At 40.7% G+C, this 22,964-nt stretch overlaps 1 protein-coding gene across 2 annotated transcripts in view; it reads right to left on the reverse strand.

Annotated features, from left to right (window-relative positions):
- The window catches only part of DCLK1 (doublecortin like kinase 1), a 352,049-nt gene that overhangs the window by 22,867 nt on the left and 306,218 nt on the right, over positions 1 to 22,964 (reverse strand). For both annotated transcript variants that reach the window (XM_047860719.1, XM_047860734.1), the window contains exons 12-16: positions 17,279 to 17,412; positions 15,193 to 15,270; positions 14,717 to 14,813; positions 12,483 to 12,563; positions 1,292 to 1,405 (exon numbers count right to left, since the gene is read on the reverse strand). In XM_047860719.1, the coding sequence (XP_047716675.1) occupies positions 1,292 to 1,405; positions 12,483 to 12,563; positions 14,717 to 14,813; positions 15,193 to 15,270; positions 17,279 to 17,412 (504 nt within the window). The remainder of the gene's footprint in view (positions 1 to 1,291; positions 1,406 to 12,482; positions 12,564 to 14,716; positions 14,814 to 15,192; positions 15,271 to 17,278; positions 17,413 to 22,964) is intronic.

Below are 22,964 nucleotides of genomic sequence, written 5' to 3' on the forward strand. Positions count from 1 at the left end.
TCCTTAGAACGAACTCGAGAGAGAGGGCAAGGAGAATAACTTGGAATTTTAAACTCTCGGCAGCACTGGGAAACATCTGCAAGAGTCTGCGTTCTATTTAGCACCGTGAGTGGGCTCGTGAGCCAGTTACTCACATGTGGCTCACTGTGGAAAGGGTTCAACCAAAAAACACGAAATGCAAATGGTACGAGAACGTGTATGCATACATTTGTGCCATCTGCAAATTCTGGAAGCTCATATCAAATATTTAGTAACCCGGATCTGGGACTGATTGTACTGAGTGTGTCACTTATCCGTCTTTAGTTTATCTGGGGCTCTAGTGGAGCCAAAAAAGAAACAAAGAAAGGAAATAAAGACACCCGAAGAAGTGGTAAAACAGTACCGTTCATGAGCAATAAAGTACTGTTCAATAGCATATATGCTTTTTAAAATTCGACATTGTAGTGTGTAAGTTCTTTGTTTAGAAAAGAAAAACCAGCTCAAGCGATTTCACATTGAGTATGCTGTTAAAATTTACATACTCTGAAAAAAGAGGAAATTATTAAAAACTCAAGTAATCTGGGACCTGAATATATTTACTCTAGAATATGACACCAGGAAGTATGAGGTTTCATTATTTCTCTGCCCAATTTAATCTTTGCCTAGAGCTGCTATCAAATTGCATAAAGTGTATGTCTGCATGTATAGAACAGAAAAAAAAAATCCTTGTGCAGCCACATCAATAAAATGGTAAATGGTAAAAGACTTTCAACTTTAAAAACAGAAATTTCTAAGGAGCAAGACTCCGTTATTTCTTTGGGTGTTCTCAGCAGTTCAGTTTCACTGAAAATCGTGCTGCGCAAGCCTTCTGCTATGTTTTGGCTTTCATTTGGGTCTCGTACAAAGATCTATAGTGTTCCGATCTCTCTCTGCAGTGTTGTCTCTCCCGGCTTCCCTCTCCCTCCAGGTCCTGGCAAAAGGACACTGTGAACTCTTTTTCTCAGAGTCCCAAAGTTTGCATTGGCACAGAGTCCACGGTGGGGGAGGTTTTCTCCTTTAAAAAATAAATCATGAAATTAATATGTACCGCAAGACACCCTGGAGGTGTTGGATAATGATGTGACTCCTAGGGAAACGTTCGGCAAAAACACATAATGTATATAAGCCCCGAGCCTCCCCCAGTGCATTCAATGGTCGAGCTGTCTAAAGAAATGACCCACTCTGCTGTCTCTGGGTGGACTCTCCTGAGTAATGCCTGTCTCTTAGGTGGATTGCTTTTACAAAGTTATAGGTGGATATTTCAGATGCTTACTGCTATGACAGAAACTCCAGCTGCGGTGCTATTCGGCTTGGGGCCTGTGTTGAAATGCTTCTTTATCTTTCCAGCTACTGACAGCTGATGTTCATTTTCTGGGAGGCCGTCATCCTGGGGAAAAAAAAAAAGAAATGAAGAAAAGAAGAGAAAGAAAAAAAATGAGATAGATGGAAAATGAGGCCAAGATCTTCCAGTAGCAGGCGGTGATCTTAGAATTTGTAAGATTTCAGAAATAAACTAACCAATGTCTTCTGATTAAACACGGTTGTTGGAAGTACTGCTCTGAGGTCTCACTCATTTCCACATCTGCCCTAAAATCAATTTGCCGTGTCATTCTGTCCCTAAATAAAAAGTTTTTATTTCTGTGTTTGGTTTCTAATAAAATTGATTTCAGCCATGACCCTAGAGACATATGTCAAAAAGCAAGTTAAATCTGAACAACCCCCCCCCCCCAAATCAATGTAAACATCTTTTTTTTTTTTCTGAACCAAGAGTTTTATCCTTTTAGCCCATCATTCAGGCCCCAAAATGAAAAAACTGACAGTCTTGGGCTCATGCAAGGGCCCGTAAATAAACTCAGCCTGGTTCCACAGCTACTCAATCGACCATTCTATAATCCCAGACAATCTTCCAGGCAAAAAGTTCTTCCTTGAGTTTTAAATCCTCCTTACTGCCTTCAAATCATCTGTTATTTTGACATACTTCACATTGGAGCTCATTTTAACGAAGGCTTCTGCTCTCTGCCGGAGCTGTCTATGATGGAGGCTAGACAGATTGCTCCCTTTTGCTAAATACTGTTAGGATAACAATAACCAGAGCCATAAGTATGTGCCACCACTTACTAGCTCATGTTGAAAAGGCTGCCCAATCCTCGAAGACAGAGACTGTGTTTTGTTCACTACAGAACCCTCGGGTCTCAGCAAAGTGCTTTGGCACCTGGTAGATGCTTACTACATATTTGTGGAATAAATGAATGAATGGATAATAAAGTGTTTGTTACTATCTGTTAAAACCAAATTCCTGGCAAGACTTCAAGGCCATTCATCATTTCCTTCTCTCTTTCCTTTCCATCATTTTGCATGTTATTTCTTGGCTCCACCCAGGAAAATAAATTGCTGCTTCCCTGGCATAACATGCTTGCCCTTTTACATAACCTAGTCTCTCCTGCTTTCAGTACTTGGCTATTCATTTATTTAGTAGCAACTGCACGTCTACAGTGGACCAGGTACTACGGTGGCAAGAGGTGGGGGAAGATGGGGAGCAAACATAGGCATGGCTTTTGTTCTTATGGGCCTGATGGCCTCTCTGTTTCTTCACAACATGGGTCCACATCACCTGTTCCAAAACATTTTTCCCCTACTAAGCAAAATTCATTATATTGGTTCTTCTGTAAACTCCTAATGCTTTTTCATTATATATATATTTGCACTATTTACATTCTTCTGATGTTAGATGATTTTGTATGTACATATGTAATTAACATATATAGTTTATATATATATGATATATAATCAACTCTGAACTCCTGTCCCTTTTGTACCACATCGTCCATATCTTCTATAATCTTTTATATTAGCACTGGTTCAGTTCCCTGCTCACAGTGGATAGCCAATTTATGATATTCTTGGACAGATTTATTAATGACTAGAAGAAAGAACCATTATTATGCTTATTAAGTCACATCAGAAACCAAATCTTAAGGAAGGATGCTTTGCAGTGATTGCAGAGTAAATCCAAAAAGTGTTTTAAAAATCGACACTCTGAAAAGAGTCAGAAATAAAGTGAAGGTCAATTAGGGTAACAGTGGGATAATCTTTGGGAAGAGAAGAGAAACAGGGACATATGAAGTACTTCCTCTGTCTGGGGCTATGCCAGGGATGGCAGGGGGTGGGAGAAAAATGATCTGTGCCCACCAGAACCTTGAGGGCTGAGAGACAAAGTAGGCACACACAATGTCAAACAATAAAGCAGATCAAGAAGATAAGAAAGAGCTGTCAAGAGGCATGTAGCCTCATGGCTCAGCTAGAAACACGGAAGGAGTTCAGAGGAGAGAGGACATATTTTCAGTTGTGAACAGAGAAGACTTCAAGAGGAATATGGGCTCCAGCCTGGTCCTTAACGAGGGGGAGCGATTTATGGGTAGAGAGGAGGAAATCAATGTTTTGGTGTACAGATGTGAGTGAGTGGGACTCACTCAGTGTGAGTCTCATTGCCAAACAATGAGTTAAGCAGTTTAGTTAAGAGTATGTAGGAGAATAATGATGGAGAAAGCTGAAAAAAAAAATCAAAACAAAACAAAACAAAAAACAGACTGGCCACAAATGACTATGAGAAATACCTGGAAATGGAAGATTTAATCTCTTTCAGGAATAAAAGCAATGCTTTTTAATAAGAGGGGTGTAAGGGTAGGAGGTAGAGAGGACTAACGGCCCTTTACTCACATAGATTTAGAATTATGCAACCCAGAGGTTTAAACACAAGGGTGAATTCAATGGTGTATGTGAAATACTTTTTTAATTGTGGAGGAAACAAGAGGCCTCTGAATCTAAGTTAGAATTCTGGGAGCATTTAAACATTTGATGAGGGATGAAATGATTAGTGTCATGTATTAGTGTCATGTATTTGGCATAGGTTGGGGCTCTGCCTGAGTGAAAGGGAGCAGCCTGACAGAAGGGTTCCCCCCCAAGATTATACATGTACGCGTAATCATCTCTTAATAGATTTCCAGGCTAGCTGAGTCAAAGTGATTTGTATGCATTTTAGATTAAAAGCGAATTTGAAAAACTTAATCGGGAAGTAGGCTGAAGGAAGGTTTTTGTCTTTAGGAACCGCCCCCCCCCCCCCCCCCCCCGCCAAAAAAAAAGACACCTTGAGCATATCTGGAGTCTCAGGATCAGAAGCTGCTGGAAAGGAAGAGCGGGAAGACAGGAGAAAGGGGCTAATCAGGGTGAGGGGAAGGGATGGAAGGGAAATGAAGCAGTCTGCCCTGGGGAAATGCAAGTTTACCTCTTTCTCTGAGGTAAGGTGAAGGAAGGAGAGAGTGTGGCCCATTTGGAGGTGGAAGGGAGCGAAGATAAAAGAGAAAGCCAGGAAGAAGAAGGTGACACAAGTGTTAACTGCTATGTGGCCCTGGGTGAGGGGTTTACATATACTGTCCCCTTAATTCTCAGATTATCCTCTATGACAGGCATTATCAGTCCCATTTTGAAGATGAGCAAACTGAGGCTCAGCAAAGGTTAAGTAATTTGCTCAAGGTCACATAGCTACAAAGTAGTTGAGTCAGGACTGAACCAAGTCTGAAAGTATTCTTTCCATGACACCACATTGTATCCATCCAGGGCATTCGTTAGCACGGCATCAGTTACAAAAGGGCTCCCTCAGGGTTAAGTGGAAGGATCCCAACTTTTCCATGATGAAAATGGCGCAATGGCAAGGAGAAAGAAGGATTCAATTGGAGACTGAAAAAAAAACCAGAGAATACCTGGACAGGCCTCAGTGGAACCTGGGATGGCATCTGGATGAAGGTCAGTAAAAGGAATAGTGAGCACTTCAGGGAGCCCAGTGGACTGCGGTTGACTTTTATGTCAAGGAGAGACTAGATGTCGACTATCCAGAGCCGGGCTCTCCAATCCTATGTGAAGCAGGTGGCGCTAGAAGGCCTGGCTGACACCGGATGACACAAAGTTGCAGAGGGTCCCAGTGTGGTCCTGTGATCCACACAGGCTGTGGTTAACAGGCTGGGTGCGATTATAGAGACAACACACGGTAGGGATTCCACAGGAGTGGCCCCTTTCCGACTTCCTGAGGGAGAGATATTCCTGCCATCTCCTCACTTCCTCCCCGGGGCCATTGTAGCCTGAAATTTCCTTTACCTGGCTTTTTTCCCCCTGCCAGTTCCTGAGCTCAGAGTTTGCTTTCTCACCACCCTCAGCATGGACTTCGTTATCATTTCCCGGCTCTGTCCTGGTCCTAATCTCCTGTCAAGACTCCTAGCAACTCTTTTAGATGTTGGGTCCTGGGGGTTCAGGCCTCCAGCTTCAAATTCTCGTGAAGCTTTCAGCTTCCCTTGGGTTATTAGTGCACGCTGAAGCAATGAAAGTCCCGAAACAACCCTCACACGTTGTCAGAGATGCTTCTGACTTCATAAATCTTAAAGCATTTCAGGTTTTTTTTCCCCAATGAAATAAAGAGTCTCAGCTAGAGAATGTGGGGAGGGAGCGTGCACACACACACACACACACACACACACACACACCTCACATCAACTGAAAGTCTGCAGAGTTTTATATCAATTTTGAAGGCTTTGAGCATAATTGGATTAAAAGACATAAACAACTGACTTTGCAGGCCCCTAATCTGTACCTGAGGCATATGGATTGATGATGGAGATTTAGTTAACTTACTGTCTTGCATCAATAAAATAAATAGGGCCATTAAAAACATACATTTTTATATATACATCTTTATCGCCGTTATTCTGAATAGACTGTGTGCCAAAAATGTGCTATGAATTTTCGAAACGTGACAAACCTGGCAGTGTGTTACAAATAGTTATAGTATTATTACCATACGTTCTGGTATGTAGTTTCTGGGAGTAGTTTCTGAAGTTTGACACGGGCTGGTTGTGGTTTGAGGTTAGTGGTTTTTGATTTAGAAATTCCCATCCACCACGTGGCAGAGCATTGCAGCTGACAAGAACAAAATTAGTTTGCAAAATGGAAAATGAACTCTCACAGCTGTCTGTAGGAGACCTAGCCTCCTGGTCTCCATTTCTCCAGCGGATGTTGGGGAGCAGCTGCGAGGAGGGGTGTGGGGGCTTGGATGTGAAGTCACTCGGCGGAGTAAATTCCCCTCTTTCCTCAGGGAAACCATTCCAGGGGTCATGCTTTAGAAAACCCTCCTCCCCTCGTGGGTTTTTGCTTTTGACTCGTGGATCTGGTTTTCAGTCAACTCATTACCAGGCTCTATTATTAATAATATCTGTGAATTTATGAGAAGGCATGGCAGTCGTGAGCAGTTTACTACCAGAATATCCCTATTTAGTTTTAAGTCATCTCTCAAGTGCATTAGAGCACTCTTCAATAGCAGCTTCATTTGGCATCCCAGGGTTTGGCCTCTTGATTCTTGTTAACCGTCTCCAGCTGTACGGCACCCAGGACCTTTGACTCTCTCCAGCTTGGCCCTATACATCCCCTATGTCTACAATTCGCACTGCACTTGAGGAGAAAATGTGAAGTAAATTAAGATCTAGCTTGGAGAAAGGACAGGATAAGATGCCTAAATGGAAACTTGAATTCCAGGTCATCATTTGTAATTCATGAATATAAATAGGTGGTTTTATTTATTATTACAGTATCACTAGGGGTTCTCTTAATTTCTAACAAATTCTGCCAGCACAAGATGAATGCATGTAAATTTTTGTGTGGAGAGAGCTGCTTTTAATTAGCATGGAATATCGAGGTAGATTATCCAGGCTCTTGATTTTTCTTCTTCCTCTTTTTCTTCATTCTTTTTGGATATCTTGGCTTAGTAGTATCTTTTCAAAAGAGGAGGTACGCAAGAAAAAGGAAGTTAAATAAAATTGAAAGGCTAGGAAGGTGATAGGAAGTCTTGAATTGGCTAAATAATGACACTTGACTTAATTAGACCAGCACTTTGCACCAGGACAGAGGTTCTGAATCTTGGAAACTCTTAAAATTCCTGATGCCTTCCCAGATGCCCATGTAGACCAATTCAGAATCTCCAAAGGCAAAATCCAGGCATCAGACCTTGTGCTAGAAACTCCAGCAAAGAATCTCATGCTAGAGATTTCTCTGAGGCTCAGTTTCCTCATCAATAAAACCAGGAAAATAACTGGTGGCAAAACACAGACTCATAATATTACAGCATTGAGTTGGACCTTCATCCTAGTATCAGGAGAATAACATCAGATAAAGCAGGTTGGCACTTTAAAAATAAAAATGCAATAACAGTAATATATTTGAGGGGTGCCTGAATGGCTCAGTCAGTTAAGCGTCTGACTTCTGCTCAGGTCATGATCTCACCATTCGTGGGTTTGAGCCTTGCATCCGGCTCTGTGCTGACAGCTCAGAGCCTGTAGTCTGCTTTGGATTCTGTGTCTCCCTCTCTCTGCCCCTCCCCTACTCATGCTCTGTCTTTCTCTGTCTCTCAAAAATAAATACATGTTAAAAAATTAAAAAATATATATAGTAATATGTTTGGGATATTACAATGGTGATAATTTAATTCTATTTACAAATAAGAATTTTATTTCTGGAAATGTCAATTAAGTTTATGAACTTATCACTAGCCTACATTTTCTATCAACGAAGTGTCGCTTGGGGGAAGTGACTCAACCTTGTCCTCAGTCCCTGGAGTGATCAAGATGTATATTGCCTATTTCAGTCTCTTATGTGCCTAAATCCTGTGGTTCTCCACTAGATGACTACTAAGATAAATAAACTTAGCCAGGATGAGGAAAAGCTGTGATACTGGAGAACACAATAGAGCCAATAATGCACACACTACGTACGTAGTGCTTGGAGCACTAACAGAATTTTTTTCTTTTATTTTGGATGAGGGGGTTTTCCTTCTTAATCAAACTTCTCATACACCAGCAATTCGCATTTCACCAGCCCATAGCAACAGGTGAGGGTTACTGTCTCTCTTAGACCCAAATCCCCCAGATATTTATCAAGTACGTACACAGTGCTAGTGCTTGCAGACTGACTCTCAGGCTCTTCAGATATCTAATCCGTTCTTCATCCTTGTAACAGCCCAAGAGGCTGATTCTATTATCTCCATTTCACTGTCACAAAAACAGGTCATTTCACTCCTTTGAACCTGTTTTTGTGACAGTGAAATGGAGATAATAGAATCAGCCTCTTGGGTTGATTCCAAGGTTACACAGGAGGGTAAGCTGATGTTCCTGGGAGTCCACATTCCTCTCCTAGACACCTGGCTGCACACTGATGCTGCCATTGCCCATCTGGTTTGCTAGAACAATCCACCAAGAGGACTCACTCATGACTCTTCCAGCAACAGAGCAGAGGCCCAGAACACCAAGGAACACGGTGGGATCCCCACCCGGAGCAAATGAAAAAGTGAGCCGAGAGGTAAGGTTATAAAACAAGTGACTTTCGCTGACTAGATTTTCCGATTCTGTTGCCCTACTCTCTATTTCATAAGAGACTGCCTTTTCAATTCCAAAGGCACCAAGTGAAAAGGTCACTGTATAAGCAACAGAGAAAATGAGGACAAATGAGGGAACAGGAAATGCTTTCTGATGACTTCCTCGGGGCTCATATAATTATTATTACCTTTTACCCCCTAAGGTAGAGTCCTCGGTGGTAATCAGATATAATTTGATCACCAAATGCAAAATGCCTTGTTAAATGGACTTCCTTTTAAATTCCTAACATATTTATTTTGATTGCTTGCTTCATTTTGTTGCCCTGGGAGACCTCCACGAATACTAAATGCTGGTTATGAGAGCTTATGTATGTTTTTTTCATTTATGTTTTTGAGACAATAGTCATTTTTCTGATTTAGTCACTACATAAATGTAATTTCAAAAGTTAAGCAGTCACTTCACACATTTTGGGGGTTTTTAAAAATATGTTTAAAGTTTTTGCTCACACCAATATTTTTTCCCCTTAGAATCTAAGGTCTATTAGAATTACATAACTTTTTTTTTTTTAGTTTATAATCTCCTGGCTAATTCCTTAAATGTTATCCTTGCTTTTAGGAAATGTCTTTAGGGAATCTGAGAGGGAAAACTAAAATGCGAGCAGAAGTCCAAGTTTTAGAGGGAGTGGCTGAGCCTAATTATCAGCAAAGTGGGACCATGTGTAAAAAATGTGTACAAAGCAGGTTGCCAAGGCAGAAAGTTACTGCTGAGACATGTACATGCTGCCTTAGGAAAAGGAGGAACCTAATTTTTCAAAGGCAACAGCCAAAAGTCTTCTTAATTTTGTTTCTTGAACCCCCTGAGTTGGGATACGTAAGGAGATAGGGTCATTTGGTTTGTAATCAGGCTAAGGCTGTTTCCAACTGCATTCCAGCCCCCTCACACATACAGACGAATTTGCTCACCTTCACAAAGTTATCTTAACACAAATATGAAGATCCCACTGGAGCTTGCTCTGTCGGACAGCCTCCCCCACGTAATCCTTTGTAGCACCCCTCTCCCCACACCGACAATGGCTGGAGGAGCCCTTCTGTCTCATTCTATCACAGCTTCCAAGGACAGGCTTGGCAAGCAGTGGTCCTCTGATGAAAACGTATTTAAAAGTGGCTATGTACAGTCTACGAATCTCTTTCCTCTACGGCTCGTTGTTAGCCTTCCAAGGCCATGTTTCAAATTCACATTTTCTGGTTTATTTTGTGTGATCATAGTCCCACCGTTTCTAGTGCTAACATCCAATTTGACAATTTGTAGATCATGGGCTTTTTTTTTGTTTTTAATGTTTATTTATTGTTGAGAGAAAGAGTGAGACAAGAGTGTGAGCGGGTGAGGGGCAGAGAGAGGGAGACACAGAATCCGAAGCAGGCTCCAGGCTCCGAGCTGTCAGCACAGAGCCCGACGCGGGGCCCGAACCCACGAACCACGAGATCAAGACCTGAGCTGAAGTCGGACGCTTAACCGACTGAGCATCCAGGCACCCTGATTATGGGCTTTTAATTAGCATGTAGATCAATCAGAACAAACTGCTGCCACCAAGACGGGCTGCAGCTGGTTTGTGCTTCTTCCTCCCTGATATCTAAGGGAAAGGTGCCATGACCTAGGTAAGTTACTTCGGCAAGGTTGCTAACTTCTCTGAACAATCATGATAACCATATGATGTACATATGCATTCTTGTGCAATATTCACAGTGCTTTCACACAGAACAAAGGATGGGTAAATGCAAAAGTGGTGCATGGGGCTTTATCCTTGGGGGGAGGACACCTGGCAGAAAATTCTGGCTCCATCTAAACTTGGCTACTTCGGGTAAGTCACTCATCATAGTCTCAGTCTCTTCCTCTGTAAAATGGGTACAACAATACCCACTCTGCCTATCTTCTAAGTTTATTATTAGGCTTAGGTGAGATGCTTCCTAACTTCTGCCACTTCACAGAAAAGGATAACTTTTGTTTAGCACCCTGGGGTAAATGCAAAGGTTTTGAGGCTAGAGATGACCACTCCTGGACTCTAGCTGCTCTGCCTGACTATCCCAAGGGCTGGGATTAATACCTCTACACGTGTGTATGCCAACTGGGAAGCTTTGGTATATGAAAATATTCAAAACAAACTTTAGCTATCTATCTATACACACTCACATCCCAATATATCCTCCTGATATATATGTGTGTGTATATTGTACCCCAATGTTTATAGCAGCACTCTCAACAATAGCCAAGTTATGGAAAGAGCCTAAATGTCCATCAACTGATGAATGGATAAAGAAACTGTGGTTTATATACACAATGGAATATTACGTGACAATGAGAAAGAATGAAATACGGCCTTTTGTAGCAATGTGGATGGAACTGGAGAGTGTGATGCTAAGTGAAATAAGCCATACAGAGAAAGACAGATACCATATGTTTTCATACTTATGTGGATCCTGAGAAACTTAACAGAAGACCATGGGGGAGGGGAAGGAAAAAAAAGTTAGAGAGGGAGGGAGCCAAACCATAAAAAGACCCTTAAAAACTGAGAACAATCTGAGGGTTGATGGGGAGTGGGAGGGAGGGGAGGGCAGGTGATGGGCATTGAGGAGGGCACCTGTTGGGATGAGCACTGGGTGTTGTATGAAAACCAATCTGACAATAAATTTCATATAAAAAAATAATAAATAAAATAAAATACAGAAGAAAAACATAGAACACCAATTTCATTTCTAAACAAATTACACAATCTAGGAAATGCAGGGATAGAAGCATCAATTAACAATTTGAGTTATAAAAAATATATGTGTGTGTGTGTATCTGTGTGTGCATATGTGTGTGTGTGTGTATACCTGTGTGTGTGTATACATATATATGTAAAGTACTAACCTAGGCCCATGGTCATCATATGGCAGAACATGTACAAGACCCCAACCTCTTGTCACTTCAGATAGTCTGTCTCAACACTGTGCTTTCAATTTTCCTTAACAATTAGCGGTTTAGGAAAAAGACATGTGGCTAATCACCGAGGTGACAATTTAGAGAAGTGGAACATTTTGTTGCCTTCAACTCACAGCCAGATCACTCAAAGCAGTAGAAAGGCTGGCAAAATTTCAATCATCGAGCTAACGATTGTAACCTTGTTCCTGTCTGTGTTCATGTCCATATCCACGTGCAAATCTGTGTCTGTCTTCTACTTTGGCAGTACGAACCATTAAACTTAGGTATGGAACTTCCACATGTGAGTGAGGGTTACAGGAGTGCCTAGATTCTACACTTGTTAGGAAGAACATAATCAGCTCATGTATGTGAACTACTCAAAAGAGTCGTGGGAAGACTTTCTAAGTGAAGCACTCTATACGTATTTATTACTCTTCAAAACAAATCTTATCAATCAGTTGTAAAGAGATACAGGAACAAAACAGAATGACTGCGCTCTGGAGAATTCTTTCATAAAGATGTATCATTAGACTGTAGTATTCAAATAGTGGCAGCAACAGCAGCAGCAGCAGCATCTGGGAGCTTTTAGAAATTCAGAGCCTCACATCTACTACATTAGAATCTGCATTTTAACAAGATCCCCAGGTGACTTGTGAGCACATTCAAGTTCAAGAAGTGCTGCACTGGAGTACTTCAGGGCTTATATGGAGACCCTTGGGTCAGTTGTATTTCCGGTGGGAATAATGCAAAAGCAGTAGTGACTCAGAAAATCTTCTCTGTCTTACTGATGTATTCAGAACGTAGACTAGGGGGTGGGGAGGGGGGGAGTGACCATGTACATGCACCTCCCCACTTAGAAGGCAGTCCCATCTGAATGAAACAAAATGCTCTGTGCAAGGGATCACGAGAACGCACGTCAGCACGGATTCATCAGAGGCCCTCATGGAACAAGACTGAGATCCCGTAACTGTTCTGGCTTGAGGGGGAGGAACAAATACAAACACAACGCTTCAGAAAAGGAGGTGACACCACTAGGAAATCTGCAGTTTTCCAAAGGAACATTAGGAGTAAGTGGAGGGGAAGGAGGAAGTCACTTACATTAACCCAGGGGTGCTCAAGGACCTGCACAGCCGAAAATCGCTGATCCACATCAACCAACAGCATCATGGTAATGAGCTCCTGCAGAAGGGAACGTTCGATTCCATTTGTCTAACTTTTACGGTAGCAATCTGAGCATTTTCATATGCAGAAGTTCTCTTTTAGTTTGGAAAAGCTCTAAATCTTAAATATATCCGCTCAACTTACCCACAGCCACCTAACATCTTTAGAAGTTAGAGGAAAGGCGAGTATTCAGAATTATAAATATATTGCTTATTGTTGAGAAAAAAATGAAGTTAATATTAGAATAAATTTCATTAAAAATGTATTTAGTAGAAAAGAAATAAATTATACAAGTTAAAGAATTAATATTCCTTTCTTTGCCTAGAATTTTGTGCTTTAAAGGCAGATTTCTAAGTTGGTTTAATACAGAAATATGTTAAAATTGCTTCAAAAATTTCCACATCAATCAATACCAATAAAATGGAACTATTAAGGGGCAAACGATCTAACGGTTCTGAAATTAATGAGACTTCCTCATGAGCTCCAAATGATTTGGACCAGGAAAGCACAGCTTGGGTTTTAATGATGAGTCTGTCATACATCTGTCCACCTTGGATTAGAAGTTCCCATGTAACAAAATGGTTAGATATGTGTTATCCAGTTCCTTACATTCACGGGGTCTGAGTACCAGTCCGTGATGGGGATGATTTATTTCCACTGATACAGAGATTTCTACCTTAAAGTTCTCATTATGTTCTTCTCCGGCTTCAGGCTCCTTTGTGTAAGAAGGCATTCATTTACTTTCCAACCTGGGCCAGAACTTATTAAAGCAACTATTTTGTGTGATGCCCTTTGCCAGGTGTCATGGGTGTGTAGGAGATGGTCCTATCTGTCAATGACTTTGAGCCCTCTTGTTACGGAGTGATGGCATAAGGTAGTAAGTTCCTGAAGAGACTGCTCACAGGCAAAAACAACTCCACCCCCATGCATTATCACCCCACCTCCTATCACCTTTCTGCCTTTCCTATGACACTTCTCTCAATTCCCCATTTTCCTAGGCCCAGAGGTAATTAGAAGTCCTGGACGGCTGAAGAAAATGAAAGCCTTGGACCTAACGTGCATCATTTTCTATGGAAAGTGGCCAGGCAGAAAAAGTCAGGTTTTCAATTGAACTCACTCAGGACACAGTGAAAGGAAAGGCATATACACCAAATAATCAAAAGTCAATTATTTCTCAACAAGAATTTTTTCATAAATTTAAGTCAATGCTTGGAGACGTAAGTTTAAGGAATCAATTAAAAAGTCTTCTTTTTTATCTCAAGTTCTACTATCGTCTCCATGTAAGAGTTTTACAGTTTTCTTAGATACTGATCTCTTCTTAGTTTAATGGGACAAAAACGACATGCCTTGTTTCCCTCTGCCTTTATATCCTGGCTATCTTTCAAGATCCAGGTTAGATTGTAGCTTCCTCCTGATATCTGTGTAGATCATTTCAATGTTTGAGCTTCCTTCACTTTGATTGATTAGCTAGTTGTTTCACTCACTCATTCCTTTATTTATTCATTCATTTAATACACGTTAAGCACCAGTTATGTACTGGTCACTACGTAGACACTGATGTTACAGCAAAAACAAAATAGACACAAATCCTTGTCTTGGGAACGTTGTGTTCCAGTAGGAGAATCAGAAAATAAATTACATAAGTAGAAGGTATCCACCTTTCTGAATCTACCTGTCTAGAAAGGTAGAAGGCTAGTTACATGGTATACCAGATGGACATGTGGGTGTCAGTACTATACGGAAAAATAAAGCAGATGAGGAAGATAAGGTGAGCCAGGTTGGTTAAAGAGCTGTAACTGAAAAGGGTGGTCTGGGAAAGTTTCACTGAGAAGACGAAATTAAGTCGAGACCTGAAAGAGGCAAAGCAATAAGCTGTGTGGAAATCTAAGGTGGCCTGGTGCGGGTAGGGGTAGCAAGAGCCTGTAGCAATGTAACCGGAGTGGCAACAAGGAGCAATGAAGCCAGGGAAACAGAGGCACTTGATAAGTCGGGATGGCTATGAACAGAGGACTTGATGACTGTGAACTCTTGGACAACCTAGTAATTATAACCAAAATAGACAGAAATCATATTAACAATATCATTAAGTCTCCCTGCATAAGACGGGTCAAAATCAGTAATTCTATTAAGGCGCACAGGCTGTAAGGAAGAAGAAGGCACTGGAAACCTACCTTGGCAGAATCAGAAACGTTATCCCAGTACGGAGAAGGAAAGTCCACTTGCCCCATCAAAATCTGATCAAAAAGCACCTCCTGGTCATCACCACTTCTGTTTAGATGAACAACGACAACAAGGGAAAAACAGCACTAAAATGTCAACTCAGAGTATGTTTCTTCATTCTTACACATTAGAGCCTTTCCTTTCCCCATTAATGTGTAAAATGTGTGTTTTTAAGCAATTTAAAATGTCAATATGGAACTGTTTGGGTAAATTAAGAAAGAATGAGTTTTTAAATTATATGAGGAAGATTTATGGAAGGCATGTAAATTAGCATGTACAACATAGAAAAAAATAACAGGCACTGCGAGCGAAGTTCTTATTATGTTCTTTTCCTGCTTCAGGCTCTTTTGTGCAAGAAGGCGGAATGGATCACTCAGAGAATAGAGCAATGCTTTGTTGGTGAGGAATAAAAGATTACTGCCCATACCCACGGAACGGAGGGAAACCACACAGCAGGATGTAAGTGATTACACCAGCTGCCCAGATGTCCACCTTGAGGCCATATCTGGAAAAGTAAGTGAGGTTAGAGTTAGCAAAGTCAGGCCAGGACAAATTATGGGGCATAGCAAAATAGATGACTCTTCTATTCTAAACCAAAAACCAAACTAAACAAAATAAAAAGCCCAACAACAAACAATAAACTAAAACCCACCGGCTAATCAGAATTCAAAGAAAGAATAATTAAAAAAGAGAGAGAAAGAGACTAAGACACATGAATAAAAATCAAAGTAAAAGCATGCTTATGATCATATCCAAATATCAGTAAGTGAGGGGTTTCATCAAAAAGGCTTATTATAGCCATATCAGTTTTAAGATAAGGTGGGACCCTTGAAACTATACAACTCCCTGATTTTAGAAATAACAATTACATATAGGACATTGCCAATTTATTTTTTTATTTTTTTAATATTTATTTGAGAGAGAGAGAGAGAGAGAGCAAGTACAAGCAGAGGAGGGTCAGAGAGGGGGACATGAAGAATCCAAAGCAGGCTCCAGGCTCTGAGCTGTCAGCACAGAGCCCGAAGTGGGGCTCGAACCCACAAACTGTGAGATCATGACCTGAGTCAAAGTCGGACGCTTAACGGACTGAGACATCTAGGCGCCCCAGGACATTTCCAATTTATAAAGCACCGACATATATTATCTTATATGCTGTTTTTCTAACAGCTCTTTACATTCCCAAGGATAAGTATTGTTGCCTATATTATAGAGGGGAAAACTGAGGTTCAGTGAGGTAAATAGTCTTCCTCAAGATCACACAATCTGTGGCAGAGCTGGGTTCCAACCAGGATCTTCAAGAGCCCAACACAATTCTCTTTCTACCCCAGACCCCTCCCTCCTGGCAGGCTGTCAGAATACTCACAGTAGAAACTGTAGATACGCCTGAGGCAACACCCTCTGAGGGAGGTCAGGCAAGGTTACAGATGTGGGCTCCCAACTCACCCAAATTTGAAGAATAAAAAAGTTCTCATTACCCTACATCTCACCCTTGGGATTTCCCGATTGGCATTCCTTTCTCATCTATTCTGCATTTCTACCTTTCTGGTCTATGGTTAAGCAGAAAAACTCTCTCAAATGGGTCACAGTGGAGCATACAACCTAGACCCTTGGGGGTGGGTTGGTGCCACTAACTGGGGGGAAAAGTAGGGCCATCTCCCCTTGCTGCACCACCCTTTCCCAATCCTTCTGTGTCAGGGTAGTACTTCAGAACGTCGCCCATGATCCTTGGTAAGAACTAGGCTCTTTTTGGAAAGAGCCCTTTATTCACACAGACCTGAGTTCAAATGCTGACTGAACTACGATCTAGTCATGAGCTTATGTGATATTTATTCAACCTTCAGAGTAAGATTATTCATATGCTCAATGGGAATCATACCATCTACTGTAAGAGTTAGAAGTAAAGGAGCTTAGGACCTGGCGTGCAGTAGGTCCTTACTAAGTGTCAGGCCACCCGCCTTCTCCCCCACCCCCGCCCCGCCCCCATTCTAGAGATTTTCATTCATCTGATACGGCTGCACACAGAAACCAGAAAATTCCCAGTGGCCCTCTGATGCCTAAGGGTGTTTGTACTGCACAGATAATCAATGGACCGCCAAGAGAGCCAAAATGAGACTGGGACGGGAGAATGAGGACAGCTGAGAGAAATAACCACAGGAGACTGTAATCACCACACACAGCAGTGTCTGTTTCTTTTATCCAAAAGCAAGTTAATTACCATCGCTATATGTTTCCCTGTTAGTCTGAACATTTTTTACTCTGAGGTTAATAACTGCTGTTCTACCTTTAACAAAGGCCAAATGGAAGCCTTGAACAAGATTGCAGTAATTGGCAACTTGATTGGGGAAACAGAGAAAATGGCTCCCACTTTCAAGTTTAAAAAAAAAAAAAAGAGTGAAAGAAATCTGATAGCTAATTCTGTCCGGATGGCACAGAGCAGTACTTTCTCCTATTCTTGAAGCAGACTAGTTCTTTGACAAGCACAGCACTTCAGTAAACACACAGAAAGCATTTACCCAGTCTCTGCGATGATTTCTGGAGCCACATATGTCGGGGTGCCACAGACTGTGTACAGGGGGCCGTCTACAATGGTGGCCAGTCCAAAGTCACCCAGCTTCAGCGATTTGCTGCCATCTTGGTGTTCGTACACCTACAGGAAAAGCAAAGAGTGAAACTGCCTTAAAACGAAGAGCTCAAAAGCTCTTTCTTGAAGAAATGAGGGGCGCTGTGGTTTAACTTTCATGTATTTATCATAAAGTAAAAAAAAATGAGGCAATTCTGCAAGGATATACATATGAGACTATCTTTTTTTAGATGACAGCAGAACTGGAAGCATGGCAAACAGCCAGCAAAAGGAAATTCAATAATAAATTGCGGTAGTTCATACAATGGCGTGCTACATGAGCATTAACATGGCGATGTGGGTTTATATTTATTGAAATACATTATTTTGGGGAAAAAAAGGGCAGATTTCAGACTGGTCTGCATAAAATGTGTATTAAAGAAAAGAAGACGTAGAAAGAAAAATGTCTGAAAGAACACAGTGTTCGTGTGTCCGTCTCTGGGTGGTAGGATTAAGGCAGATTTCTTGCTTTTTGCTCCTCTGTATTTAATGTTTTCCACAATTAAAATTGATTTGTGTAATACAATGAAATATAGTCTCCAGTGCAGTATCTATCTCCAACTTATGAAAATAATTACCTCTCCATTTTAATATATAAGAGGCCTTAAAATACAGTTCTTTAGTAACTGAACAAAAAAATCTACACAAATATTAAAATACTTCATTTTCAGTGGCCCACATTTCCAACAAAATCTATTTACATTTTTTTATTAATAATTGAAAGGGATATTAACATTTCATTTCACCTGTGGCAATTTGGAAAGATTTATCAGGTGCAGAGTCAGCATTCTGCCCAGGTTTCCTTATTAAGGCAGTAAAAGTCTCTAGTCTTTCACCCAACAAATCAAGAAAAGGATGCATGTGACTATAGGCAAGTATTTATACTGCTTTAATTCCAGCCCGTGATCAAACCAAATGGGTCTGCTCTAAAAAGTATTCCAAACAACTTCTACTATTTCAAAGAAAAGATCAAAGGGCATTCAGAATTCTAATTCAGTGCCCTCCATTGGAATCAATAAGATAAAGAAAACCACACTAAAAAGCTCCTGTTCCCAGCAAAGGCAGTCACCAGGAGATGCCTTAAGGAAACGGTGAAGTTTTCCATGCACATCAGAATAACTCCTCCCCCAGCAAGTTGAAGCCTGAATGTTCTTCTGTTGCCGCCTTGTGATCATCTGTACTTGCTACGGCGGTCTGACCTCTTGCACAGTAAGGCATCTCTCCACACATCAGGAGCTCCACTACCGTTCACACACCGCGTCTCCCTTTCCTTGGCAAAAGTACATTAACTTCTCATTTCACTGCCGCATAAAGTGCAGATGTTTGGCTGGCTAAGCTGTGGTATCAGCATCGATCATTTGGATCTAACTGTTTTGGCAGAGGCGGGGAGTCTGATCCTCCCTTTTGGAGTGACTGTGTCTTTTCTGAGCAGAAAATATCCTTTTATGTCTTCTCCACACAGAGCATGGAGTCTTCTCCTTAAGGAGAAGCCCACCATCTAGACTGGGCCTGTGGGCAGGTGTCCAGAGACTTGTGGGGTCTTCTGCACTTAGGTCGTTAGGGCAAAGACAGTTGCATGTCCCTCACAGATGTAACTTTGCCCAGTTGTCATCTGGGATAGACACTGTCCTCACTCCTTTAACAAAGCAGCTCTCTAGCCCATCAGCAGGAGCAAGTTAGGGGCTCTGAGGCATTAGAGCCACAAAACATAATATCATACCCAGCCTAAATGTTTTCCAGCAGAAGAAATCCCTAAATCATAGTTTTAGTGCATCAGCCCTTCTGGCCATCCAAATGTTTTTCATGAGCAGAAACCTGAGATGGAAATATATCTAGAAGATCGTCTAGTTTACTTCCCAGACAAAGCAGGATTGTTTACTTCCTTACTTCCGTTTTCTTAGTAATAACCTTCCTAAAATGCGAAATAATCTCTCGCTTTGAGGTTCTGTTAGTCCGAACATCCACGGGGCGTGTTTTGTGAGGTTGTGCAGATGCAGGTTTCAATTTACGCAACTCCGTTTGTACAGGAATTTTGTGGTTTTCCTCTAAACGTACTATCTATACTCACCTAACTTTATTCAAAAGTTGGACGAAAGCAGATGTTGGCAGATCCAGTCATAAGTCATATTTTGGTTCTGACTGTGACTATGTAATTCTCTTACATGTAGCAAAGGTTTTATTTTTGAGTATCTACATTTTGATAGGATTTCCATCTCATACATAGCCATGTGATAGTTATATTTAACGTAGCCAAACAATAAAGTTCAAAGTTTCAACAAGTAAGGGAAAACAAGCACTAAAAAAAATTGTACGTAAAATTTAGGATTATGTGAAAGCAGTAATTCTTCAAAAATAAAACCAACACCTTTTAAATAGAACACAGAATCTATCATTTTAACGCTCTTTTTATCTTTATCACTTCCACGGTGGCCCCTTCCTCTGCTTTGAAAAAACAGAATTTCATGAACATAAAGTAGTTAACGTGATGCTTATGATAGACAATAAGAACTGAGAGACAAAGGCCTAATCCATGTAACTGAAAACATTTCTAGACACAACTACATTAGAAATGCTTCGGCAAAATGTTTTTGCAGGTGAATAAATGTCCAGGCTTTTCGTTTGGAATTGTGTTTCACTTACTTACTGTCAGGCAGGGCAGGAAACAAGGTTGCTTTGGGTTTTTCTCTGTCAACACTTTGGGAGAAGGATACAGAAGAATATATTCCAGCGTTTCCTCCCCTCCAATGGGAGAGCACCTTTCCTGAGTCCCCACACAGCCACCTCACAACTGGGGTTCACCCTTAGTGTCTGCTGCACCCTGAGCTGGGCTCACCCTTATTTATGTCTTACGGAGCCAGATACAGAGGGGCATGAGTGAGGCCACTGAAAAATGTAATTAAAACTCTGTTCAAATCGCAGATTGCTAAATACATCTGTTTCAAACACACACACCCCCTCACGCACACGCACACCCACCACTCGCAAAACCATCCCCCAGAAAGTATTTTCCCAAACGGCAGCTATAAATTTACTTTGAACTGAGTTTTTAATTAAAAGTTAGGAGTTGGAAAAGCTTCTAACAAGTTCACACTTAAAATGTGGAGTCCTTGGCTTATAGCGCTCCCTGAGTCGATTCTGATTTCGCTCCTCTGCACGTCTCCTCATCCTGACCATCTTCCACGAGGGACGTTAACTGGCTGCAAGTACGGGCTTGGGCAGCCTGATCCAGCAAGTGGGGTTCTGGTGTAAAAAGGACTTTGGCCTTCACTGTATTGTAAAGCTTCCATAAAACGCGACCCACAAGTGAGGTGGGAGTACATTGTCAATCAACGAGTATTCACAACATGAGATATAATTTAATGTTCATCCCAAACCCTTTAAATACTCTAGATGTTCCCCCACATTTTAAACACTGAGGGGCTATTAAAGAGACGGGGATTAGTGCAAATTACCAGTATGTAGTGCTTTCACTGTTTTAACTAAGCAATAAAACTGTGTAATTGTACAACACTAATTGAATGCAGCTACCCATAATTGTGGGCGGCCATATGTATCCTATTACCATAAAGATTGTCAGTATTTTGTAAGCTACTCTTGTGATCATTGCAGATGGCTACAGTCAGAGAAGTTGTTCTCTAGGGTTTATTATATGGCTATAAAGACATCCCATGATTTGACAGACTAAATGTGTTAAATGGCAACAATTATGAAAAAGGTTCCAATTAAAAGCTGAAGGCACGTCCTACCAAGAACAGATATAGTGAAAGGTCAGGTATTAGGTTTTTGGCACACCGGCATTTCGCACAGGATTTTTCCTTTTTAAAGAAGAGTTTTATTTTTGTTTCTTTTCTTTTATTTAGGGTTTTGCAGTAGCTGTAACTTGCTGAACAGTAGATGTTTGGGCATAGGCCTGATTTCCTTTGGATTAGAAACTGAGACCATTTGGAAAAGTTATTTGAAAAAATAAAAGATTTAATATATAGTCATAAAATGCAGCTGGTGGCCATAAAATAATATGAAAATTCACAGATAACCTGAACCCAGGCAAATGGTTTCTGAGATTCCCATAATAGAGAACTAAGAGCTGACTAACATAACAGATGTGTTGGGACAAACATAATTCTCAATGTTGCTGTGAATTCAAGGATAACCCTGTTGAAATCCTGGCTAATGAATCATTAGTATCCACGGAAATATTTTCACAGAGGAGCTCAATAGGTACTAAAAAATTATTTCACCAAATAGAATTGGACAAAGGTGGCATGAAACTGATAAAGCCATGGAAAAAAAAAGTCAATTTACTTTTTAACCAATATAGTATCCCTTTAAAAAGACGTTGCTTTTCCTCTGGCCATGGTATATGGCCTTTATGATCCTAAGGAAAATAAATTTAAATCTTTAATCTTTGAAAAGTGAAGTAAAACAACATTAATGCAAGAGATTATTTTTTAAAATGCACTTTATGGTCCACATACTTTAAAATTAAACCTCCTGGAAAAAAAATTAATTCTTAAAAAAACTATCTTATACCCACATGTAAAATCTTTATGAAATCAAAGGTTAAATGAAATAATAACAGTGAATGTCATATAGAAGTCAGAAGAGGGGTAACAATAGCAGAGTGAAAAATAAAATAGCTTTTAAGGTATTACCTAGAGATTTTGGGGAAGACAGAAGGATGAACGGAGACTCCCGGAAACCTGATTCTCATCCTCACGTTAAAATCATCATGAAACTATCTCAAAAGGAGTCCTATGCAGCTGCATTGAGATACACAAAACATGCACGTTCGGGATTCTCTTGGCCATTGTACACACTAGGCTTTTGCTAAAACTGGGAACTCAGTGTCACTGCCATTTTAAAAACTGGTATTACATTTTTGACACATGAGTAATATCCAACATGTCACTGTAGGAAAATTAGAAAAGACAGATAATTATAGAGGGAAAGGAATTAAACTCACCCATGATCTTGAGACTTAGAAATAACCATTGTTAGCATTTTGGGGTATGAACTTCCAGCCCCTTCTTTACCTCTCTTTCCTGCCCTTCTCCTTCCACTGGACAATATATCCTGAGTGAATAAGCCTGTATCTACATCACGATTTCCAGGGGCTACTGGATATTCCATTGTATGGAGGCACCATGATAATAACCCCAACATCTACTATCACCGCTACTTAGTAAGCACACAGGATACACGAGGCATTGTGTTGAGGAGTTCATGTTCATTACCCTATCGGATCTTCACAACAACCTATTAAGTAATCTTACTGATATTCTGCAGATGAGAAAATTGAGACTCAGAGACGTTAAGTAACTTGTCCAATGTTGCACAGCTAGTAAGTGGCAGAGCCAGAACTTAAGCTTAGGTATGTCCAAGTCTAAGGTTTTAACCATATGTCCTCCTCCCTCCTCATCATGCTATTATTTAATTAATCGGTGCCCTGAGGTAACTTGTTTCCATATATACGTATCTCTATTTTTTCATACTAAAACCCACTGGGATGAATATCTGTATGTATGTATACATATCTGATTTTTTTTCTTTAGGTTACCTTTCCAGACTTAGAATTACTT

Source organism: Prionailurus viverrinus, chromosome A1 (assembly GCF_022837055.1).
Source record: "Prionailurus viverrinus isolate Anna chromosome A1, UM_Priviv_1.0, whole genome shotgun sequence".
Lineage (NCBI taxonomy): Eukaryota > Metazoa > Chordata > Mammalia > Carnivora > Felidae > Prionailurus > Prionailurus viverrinus.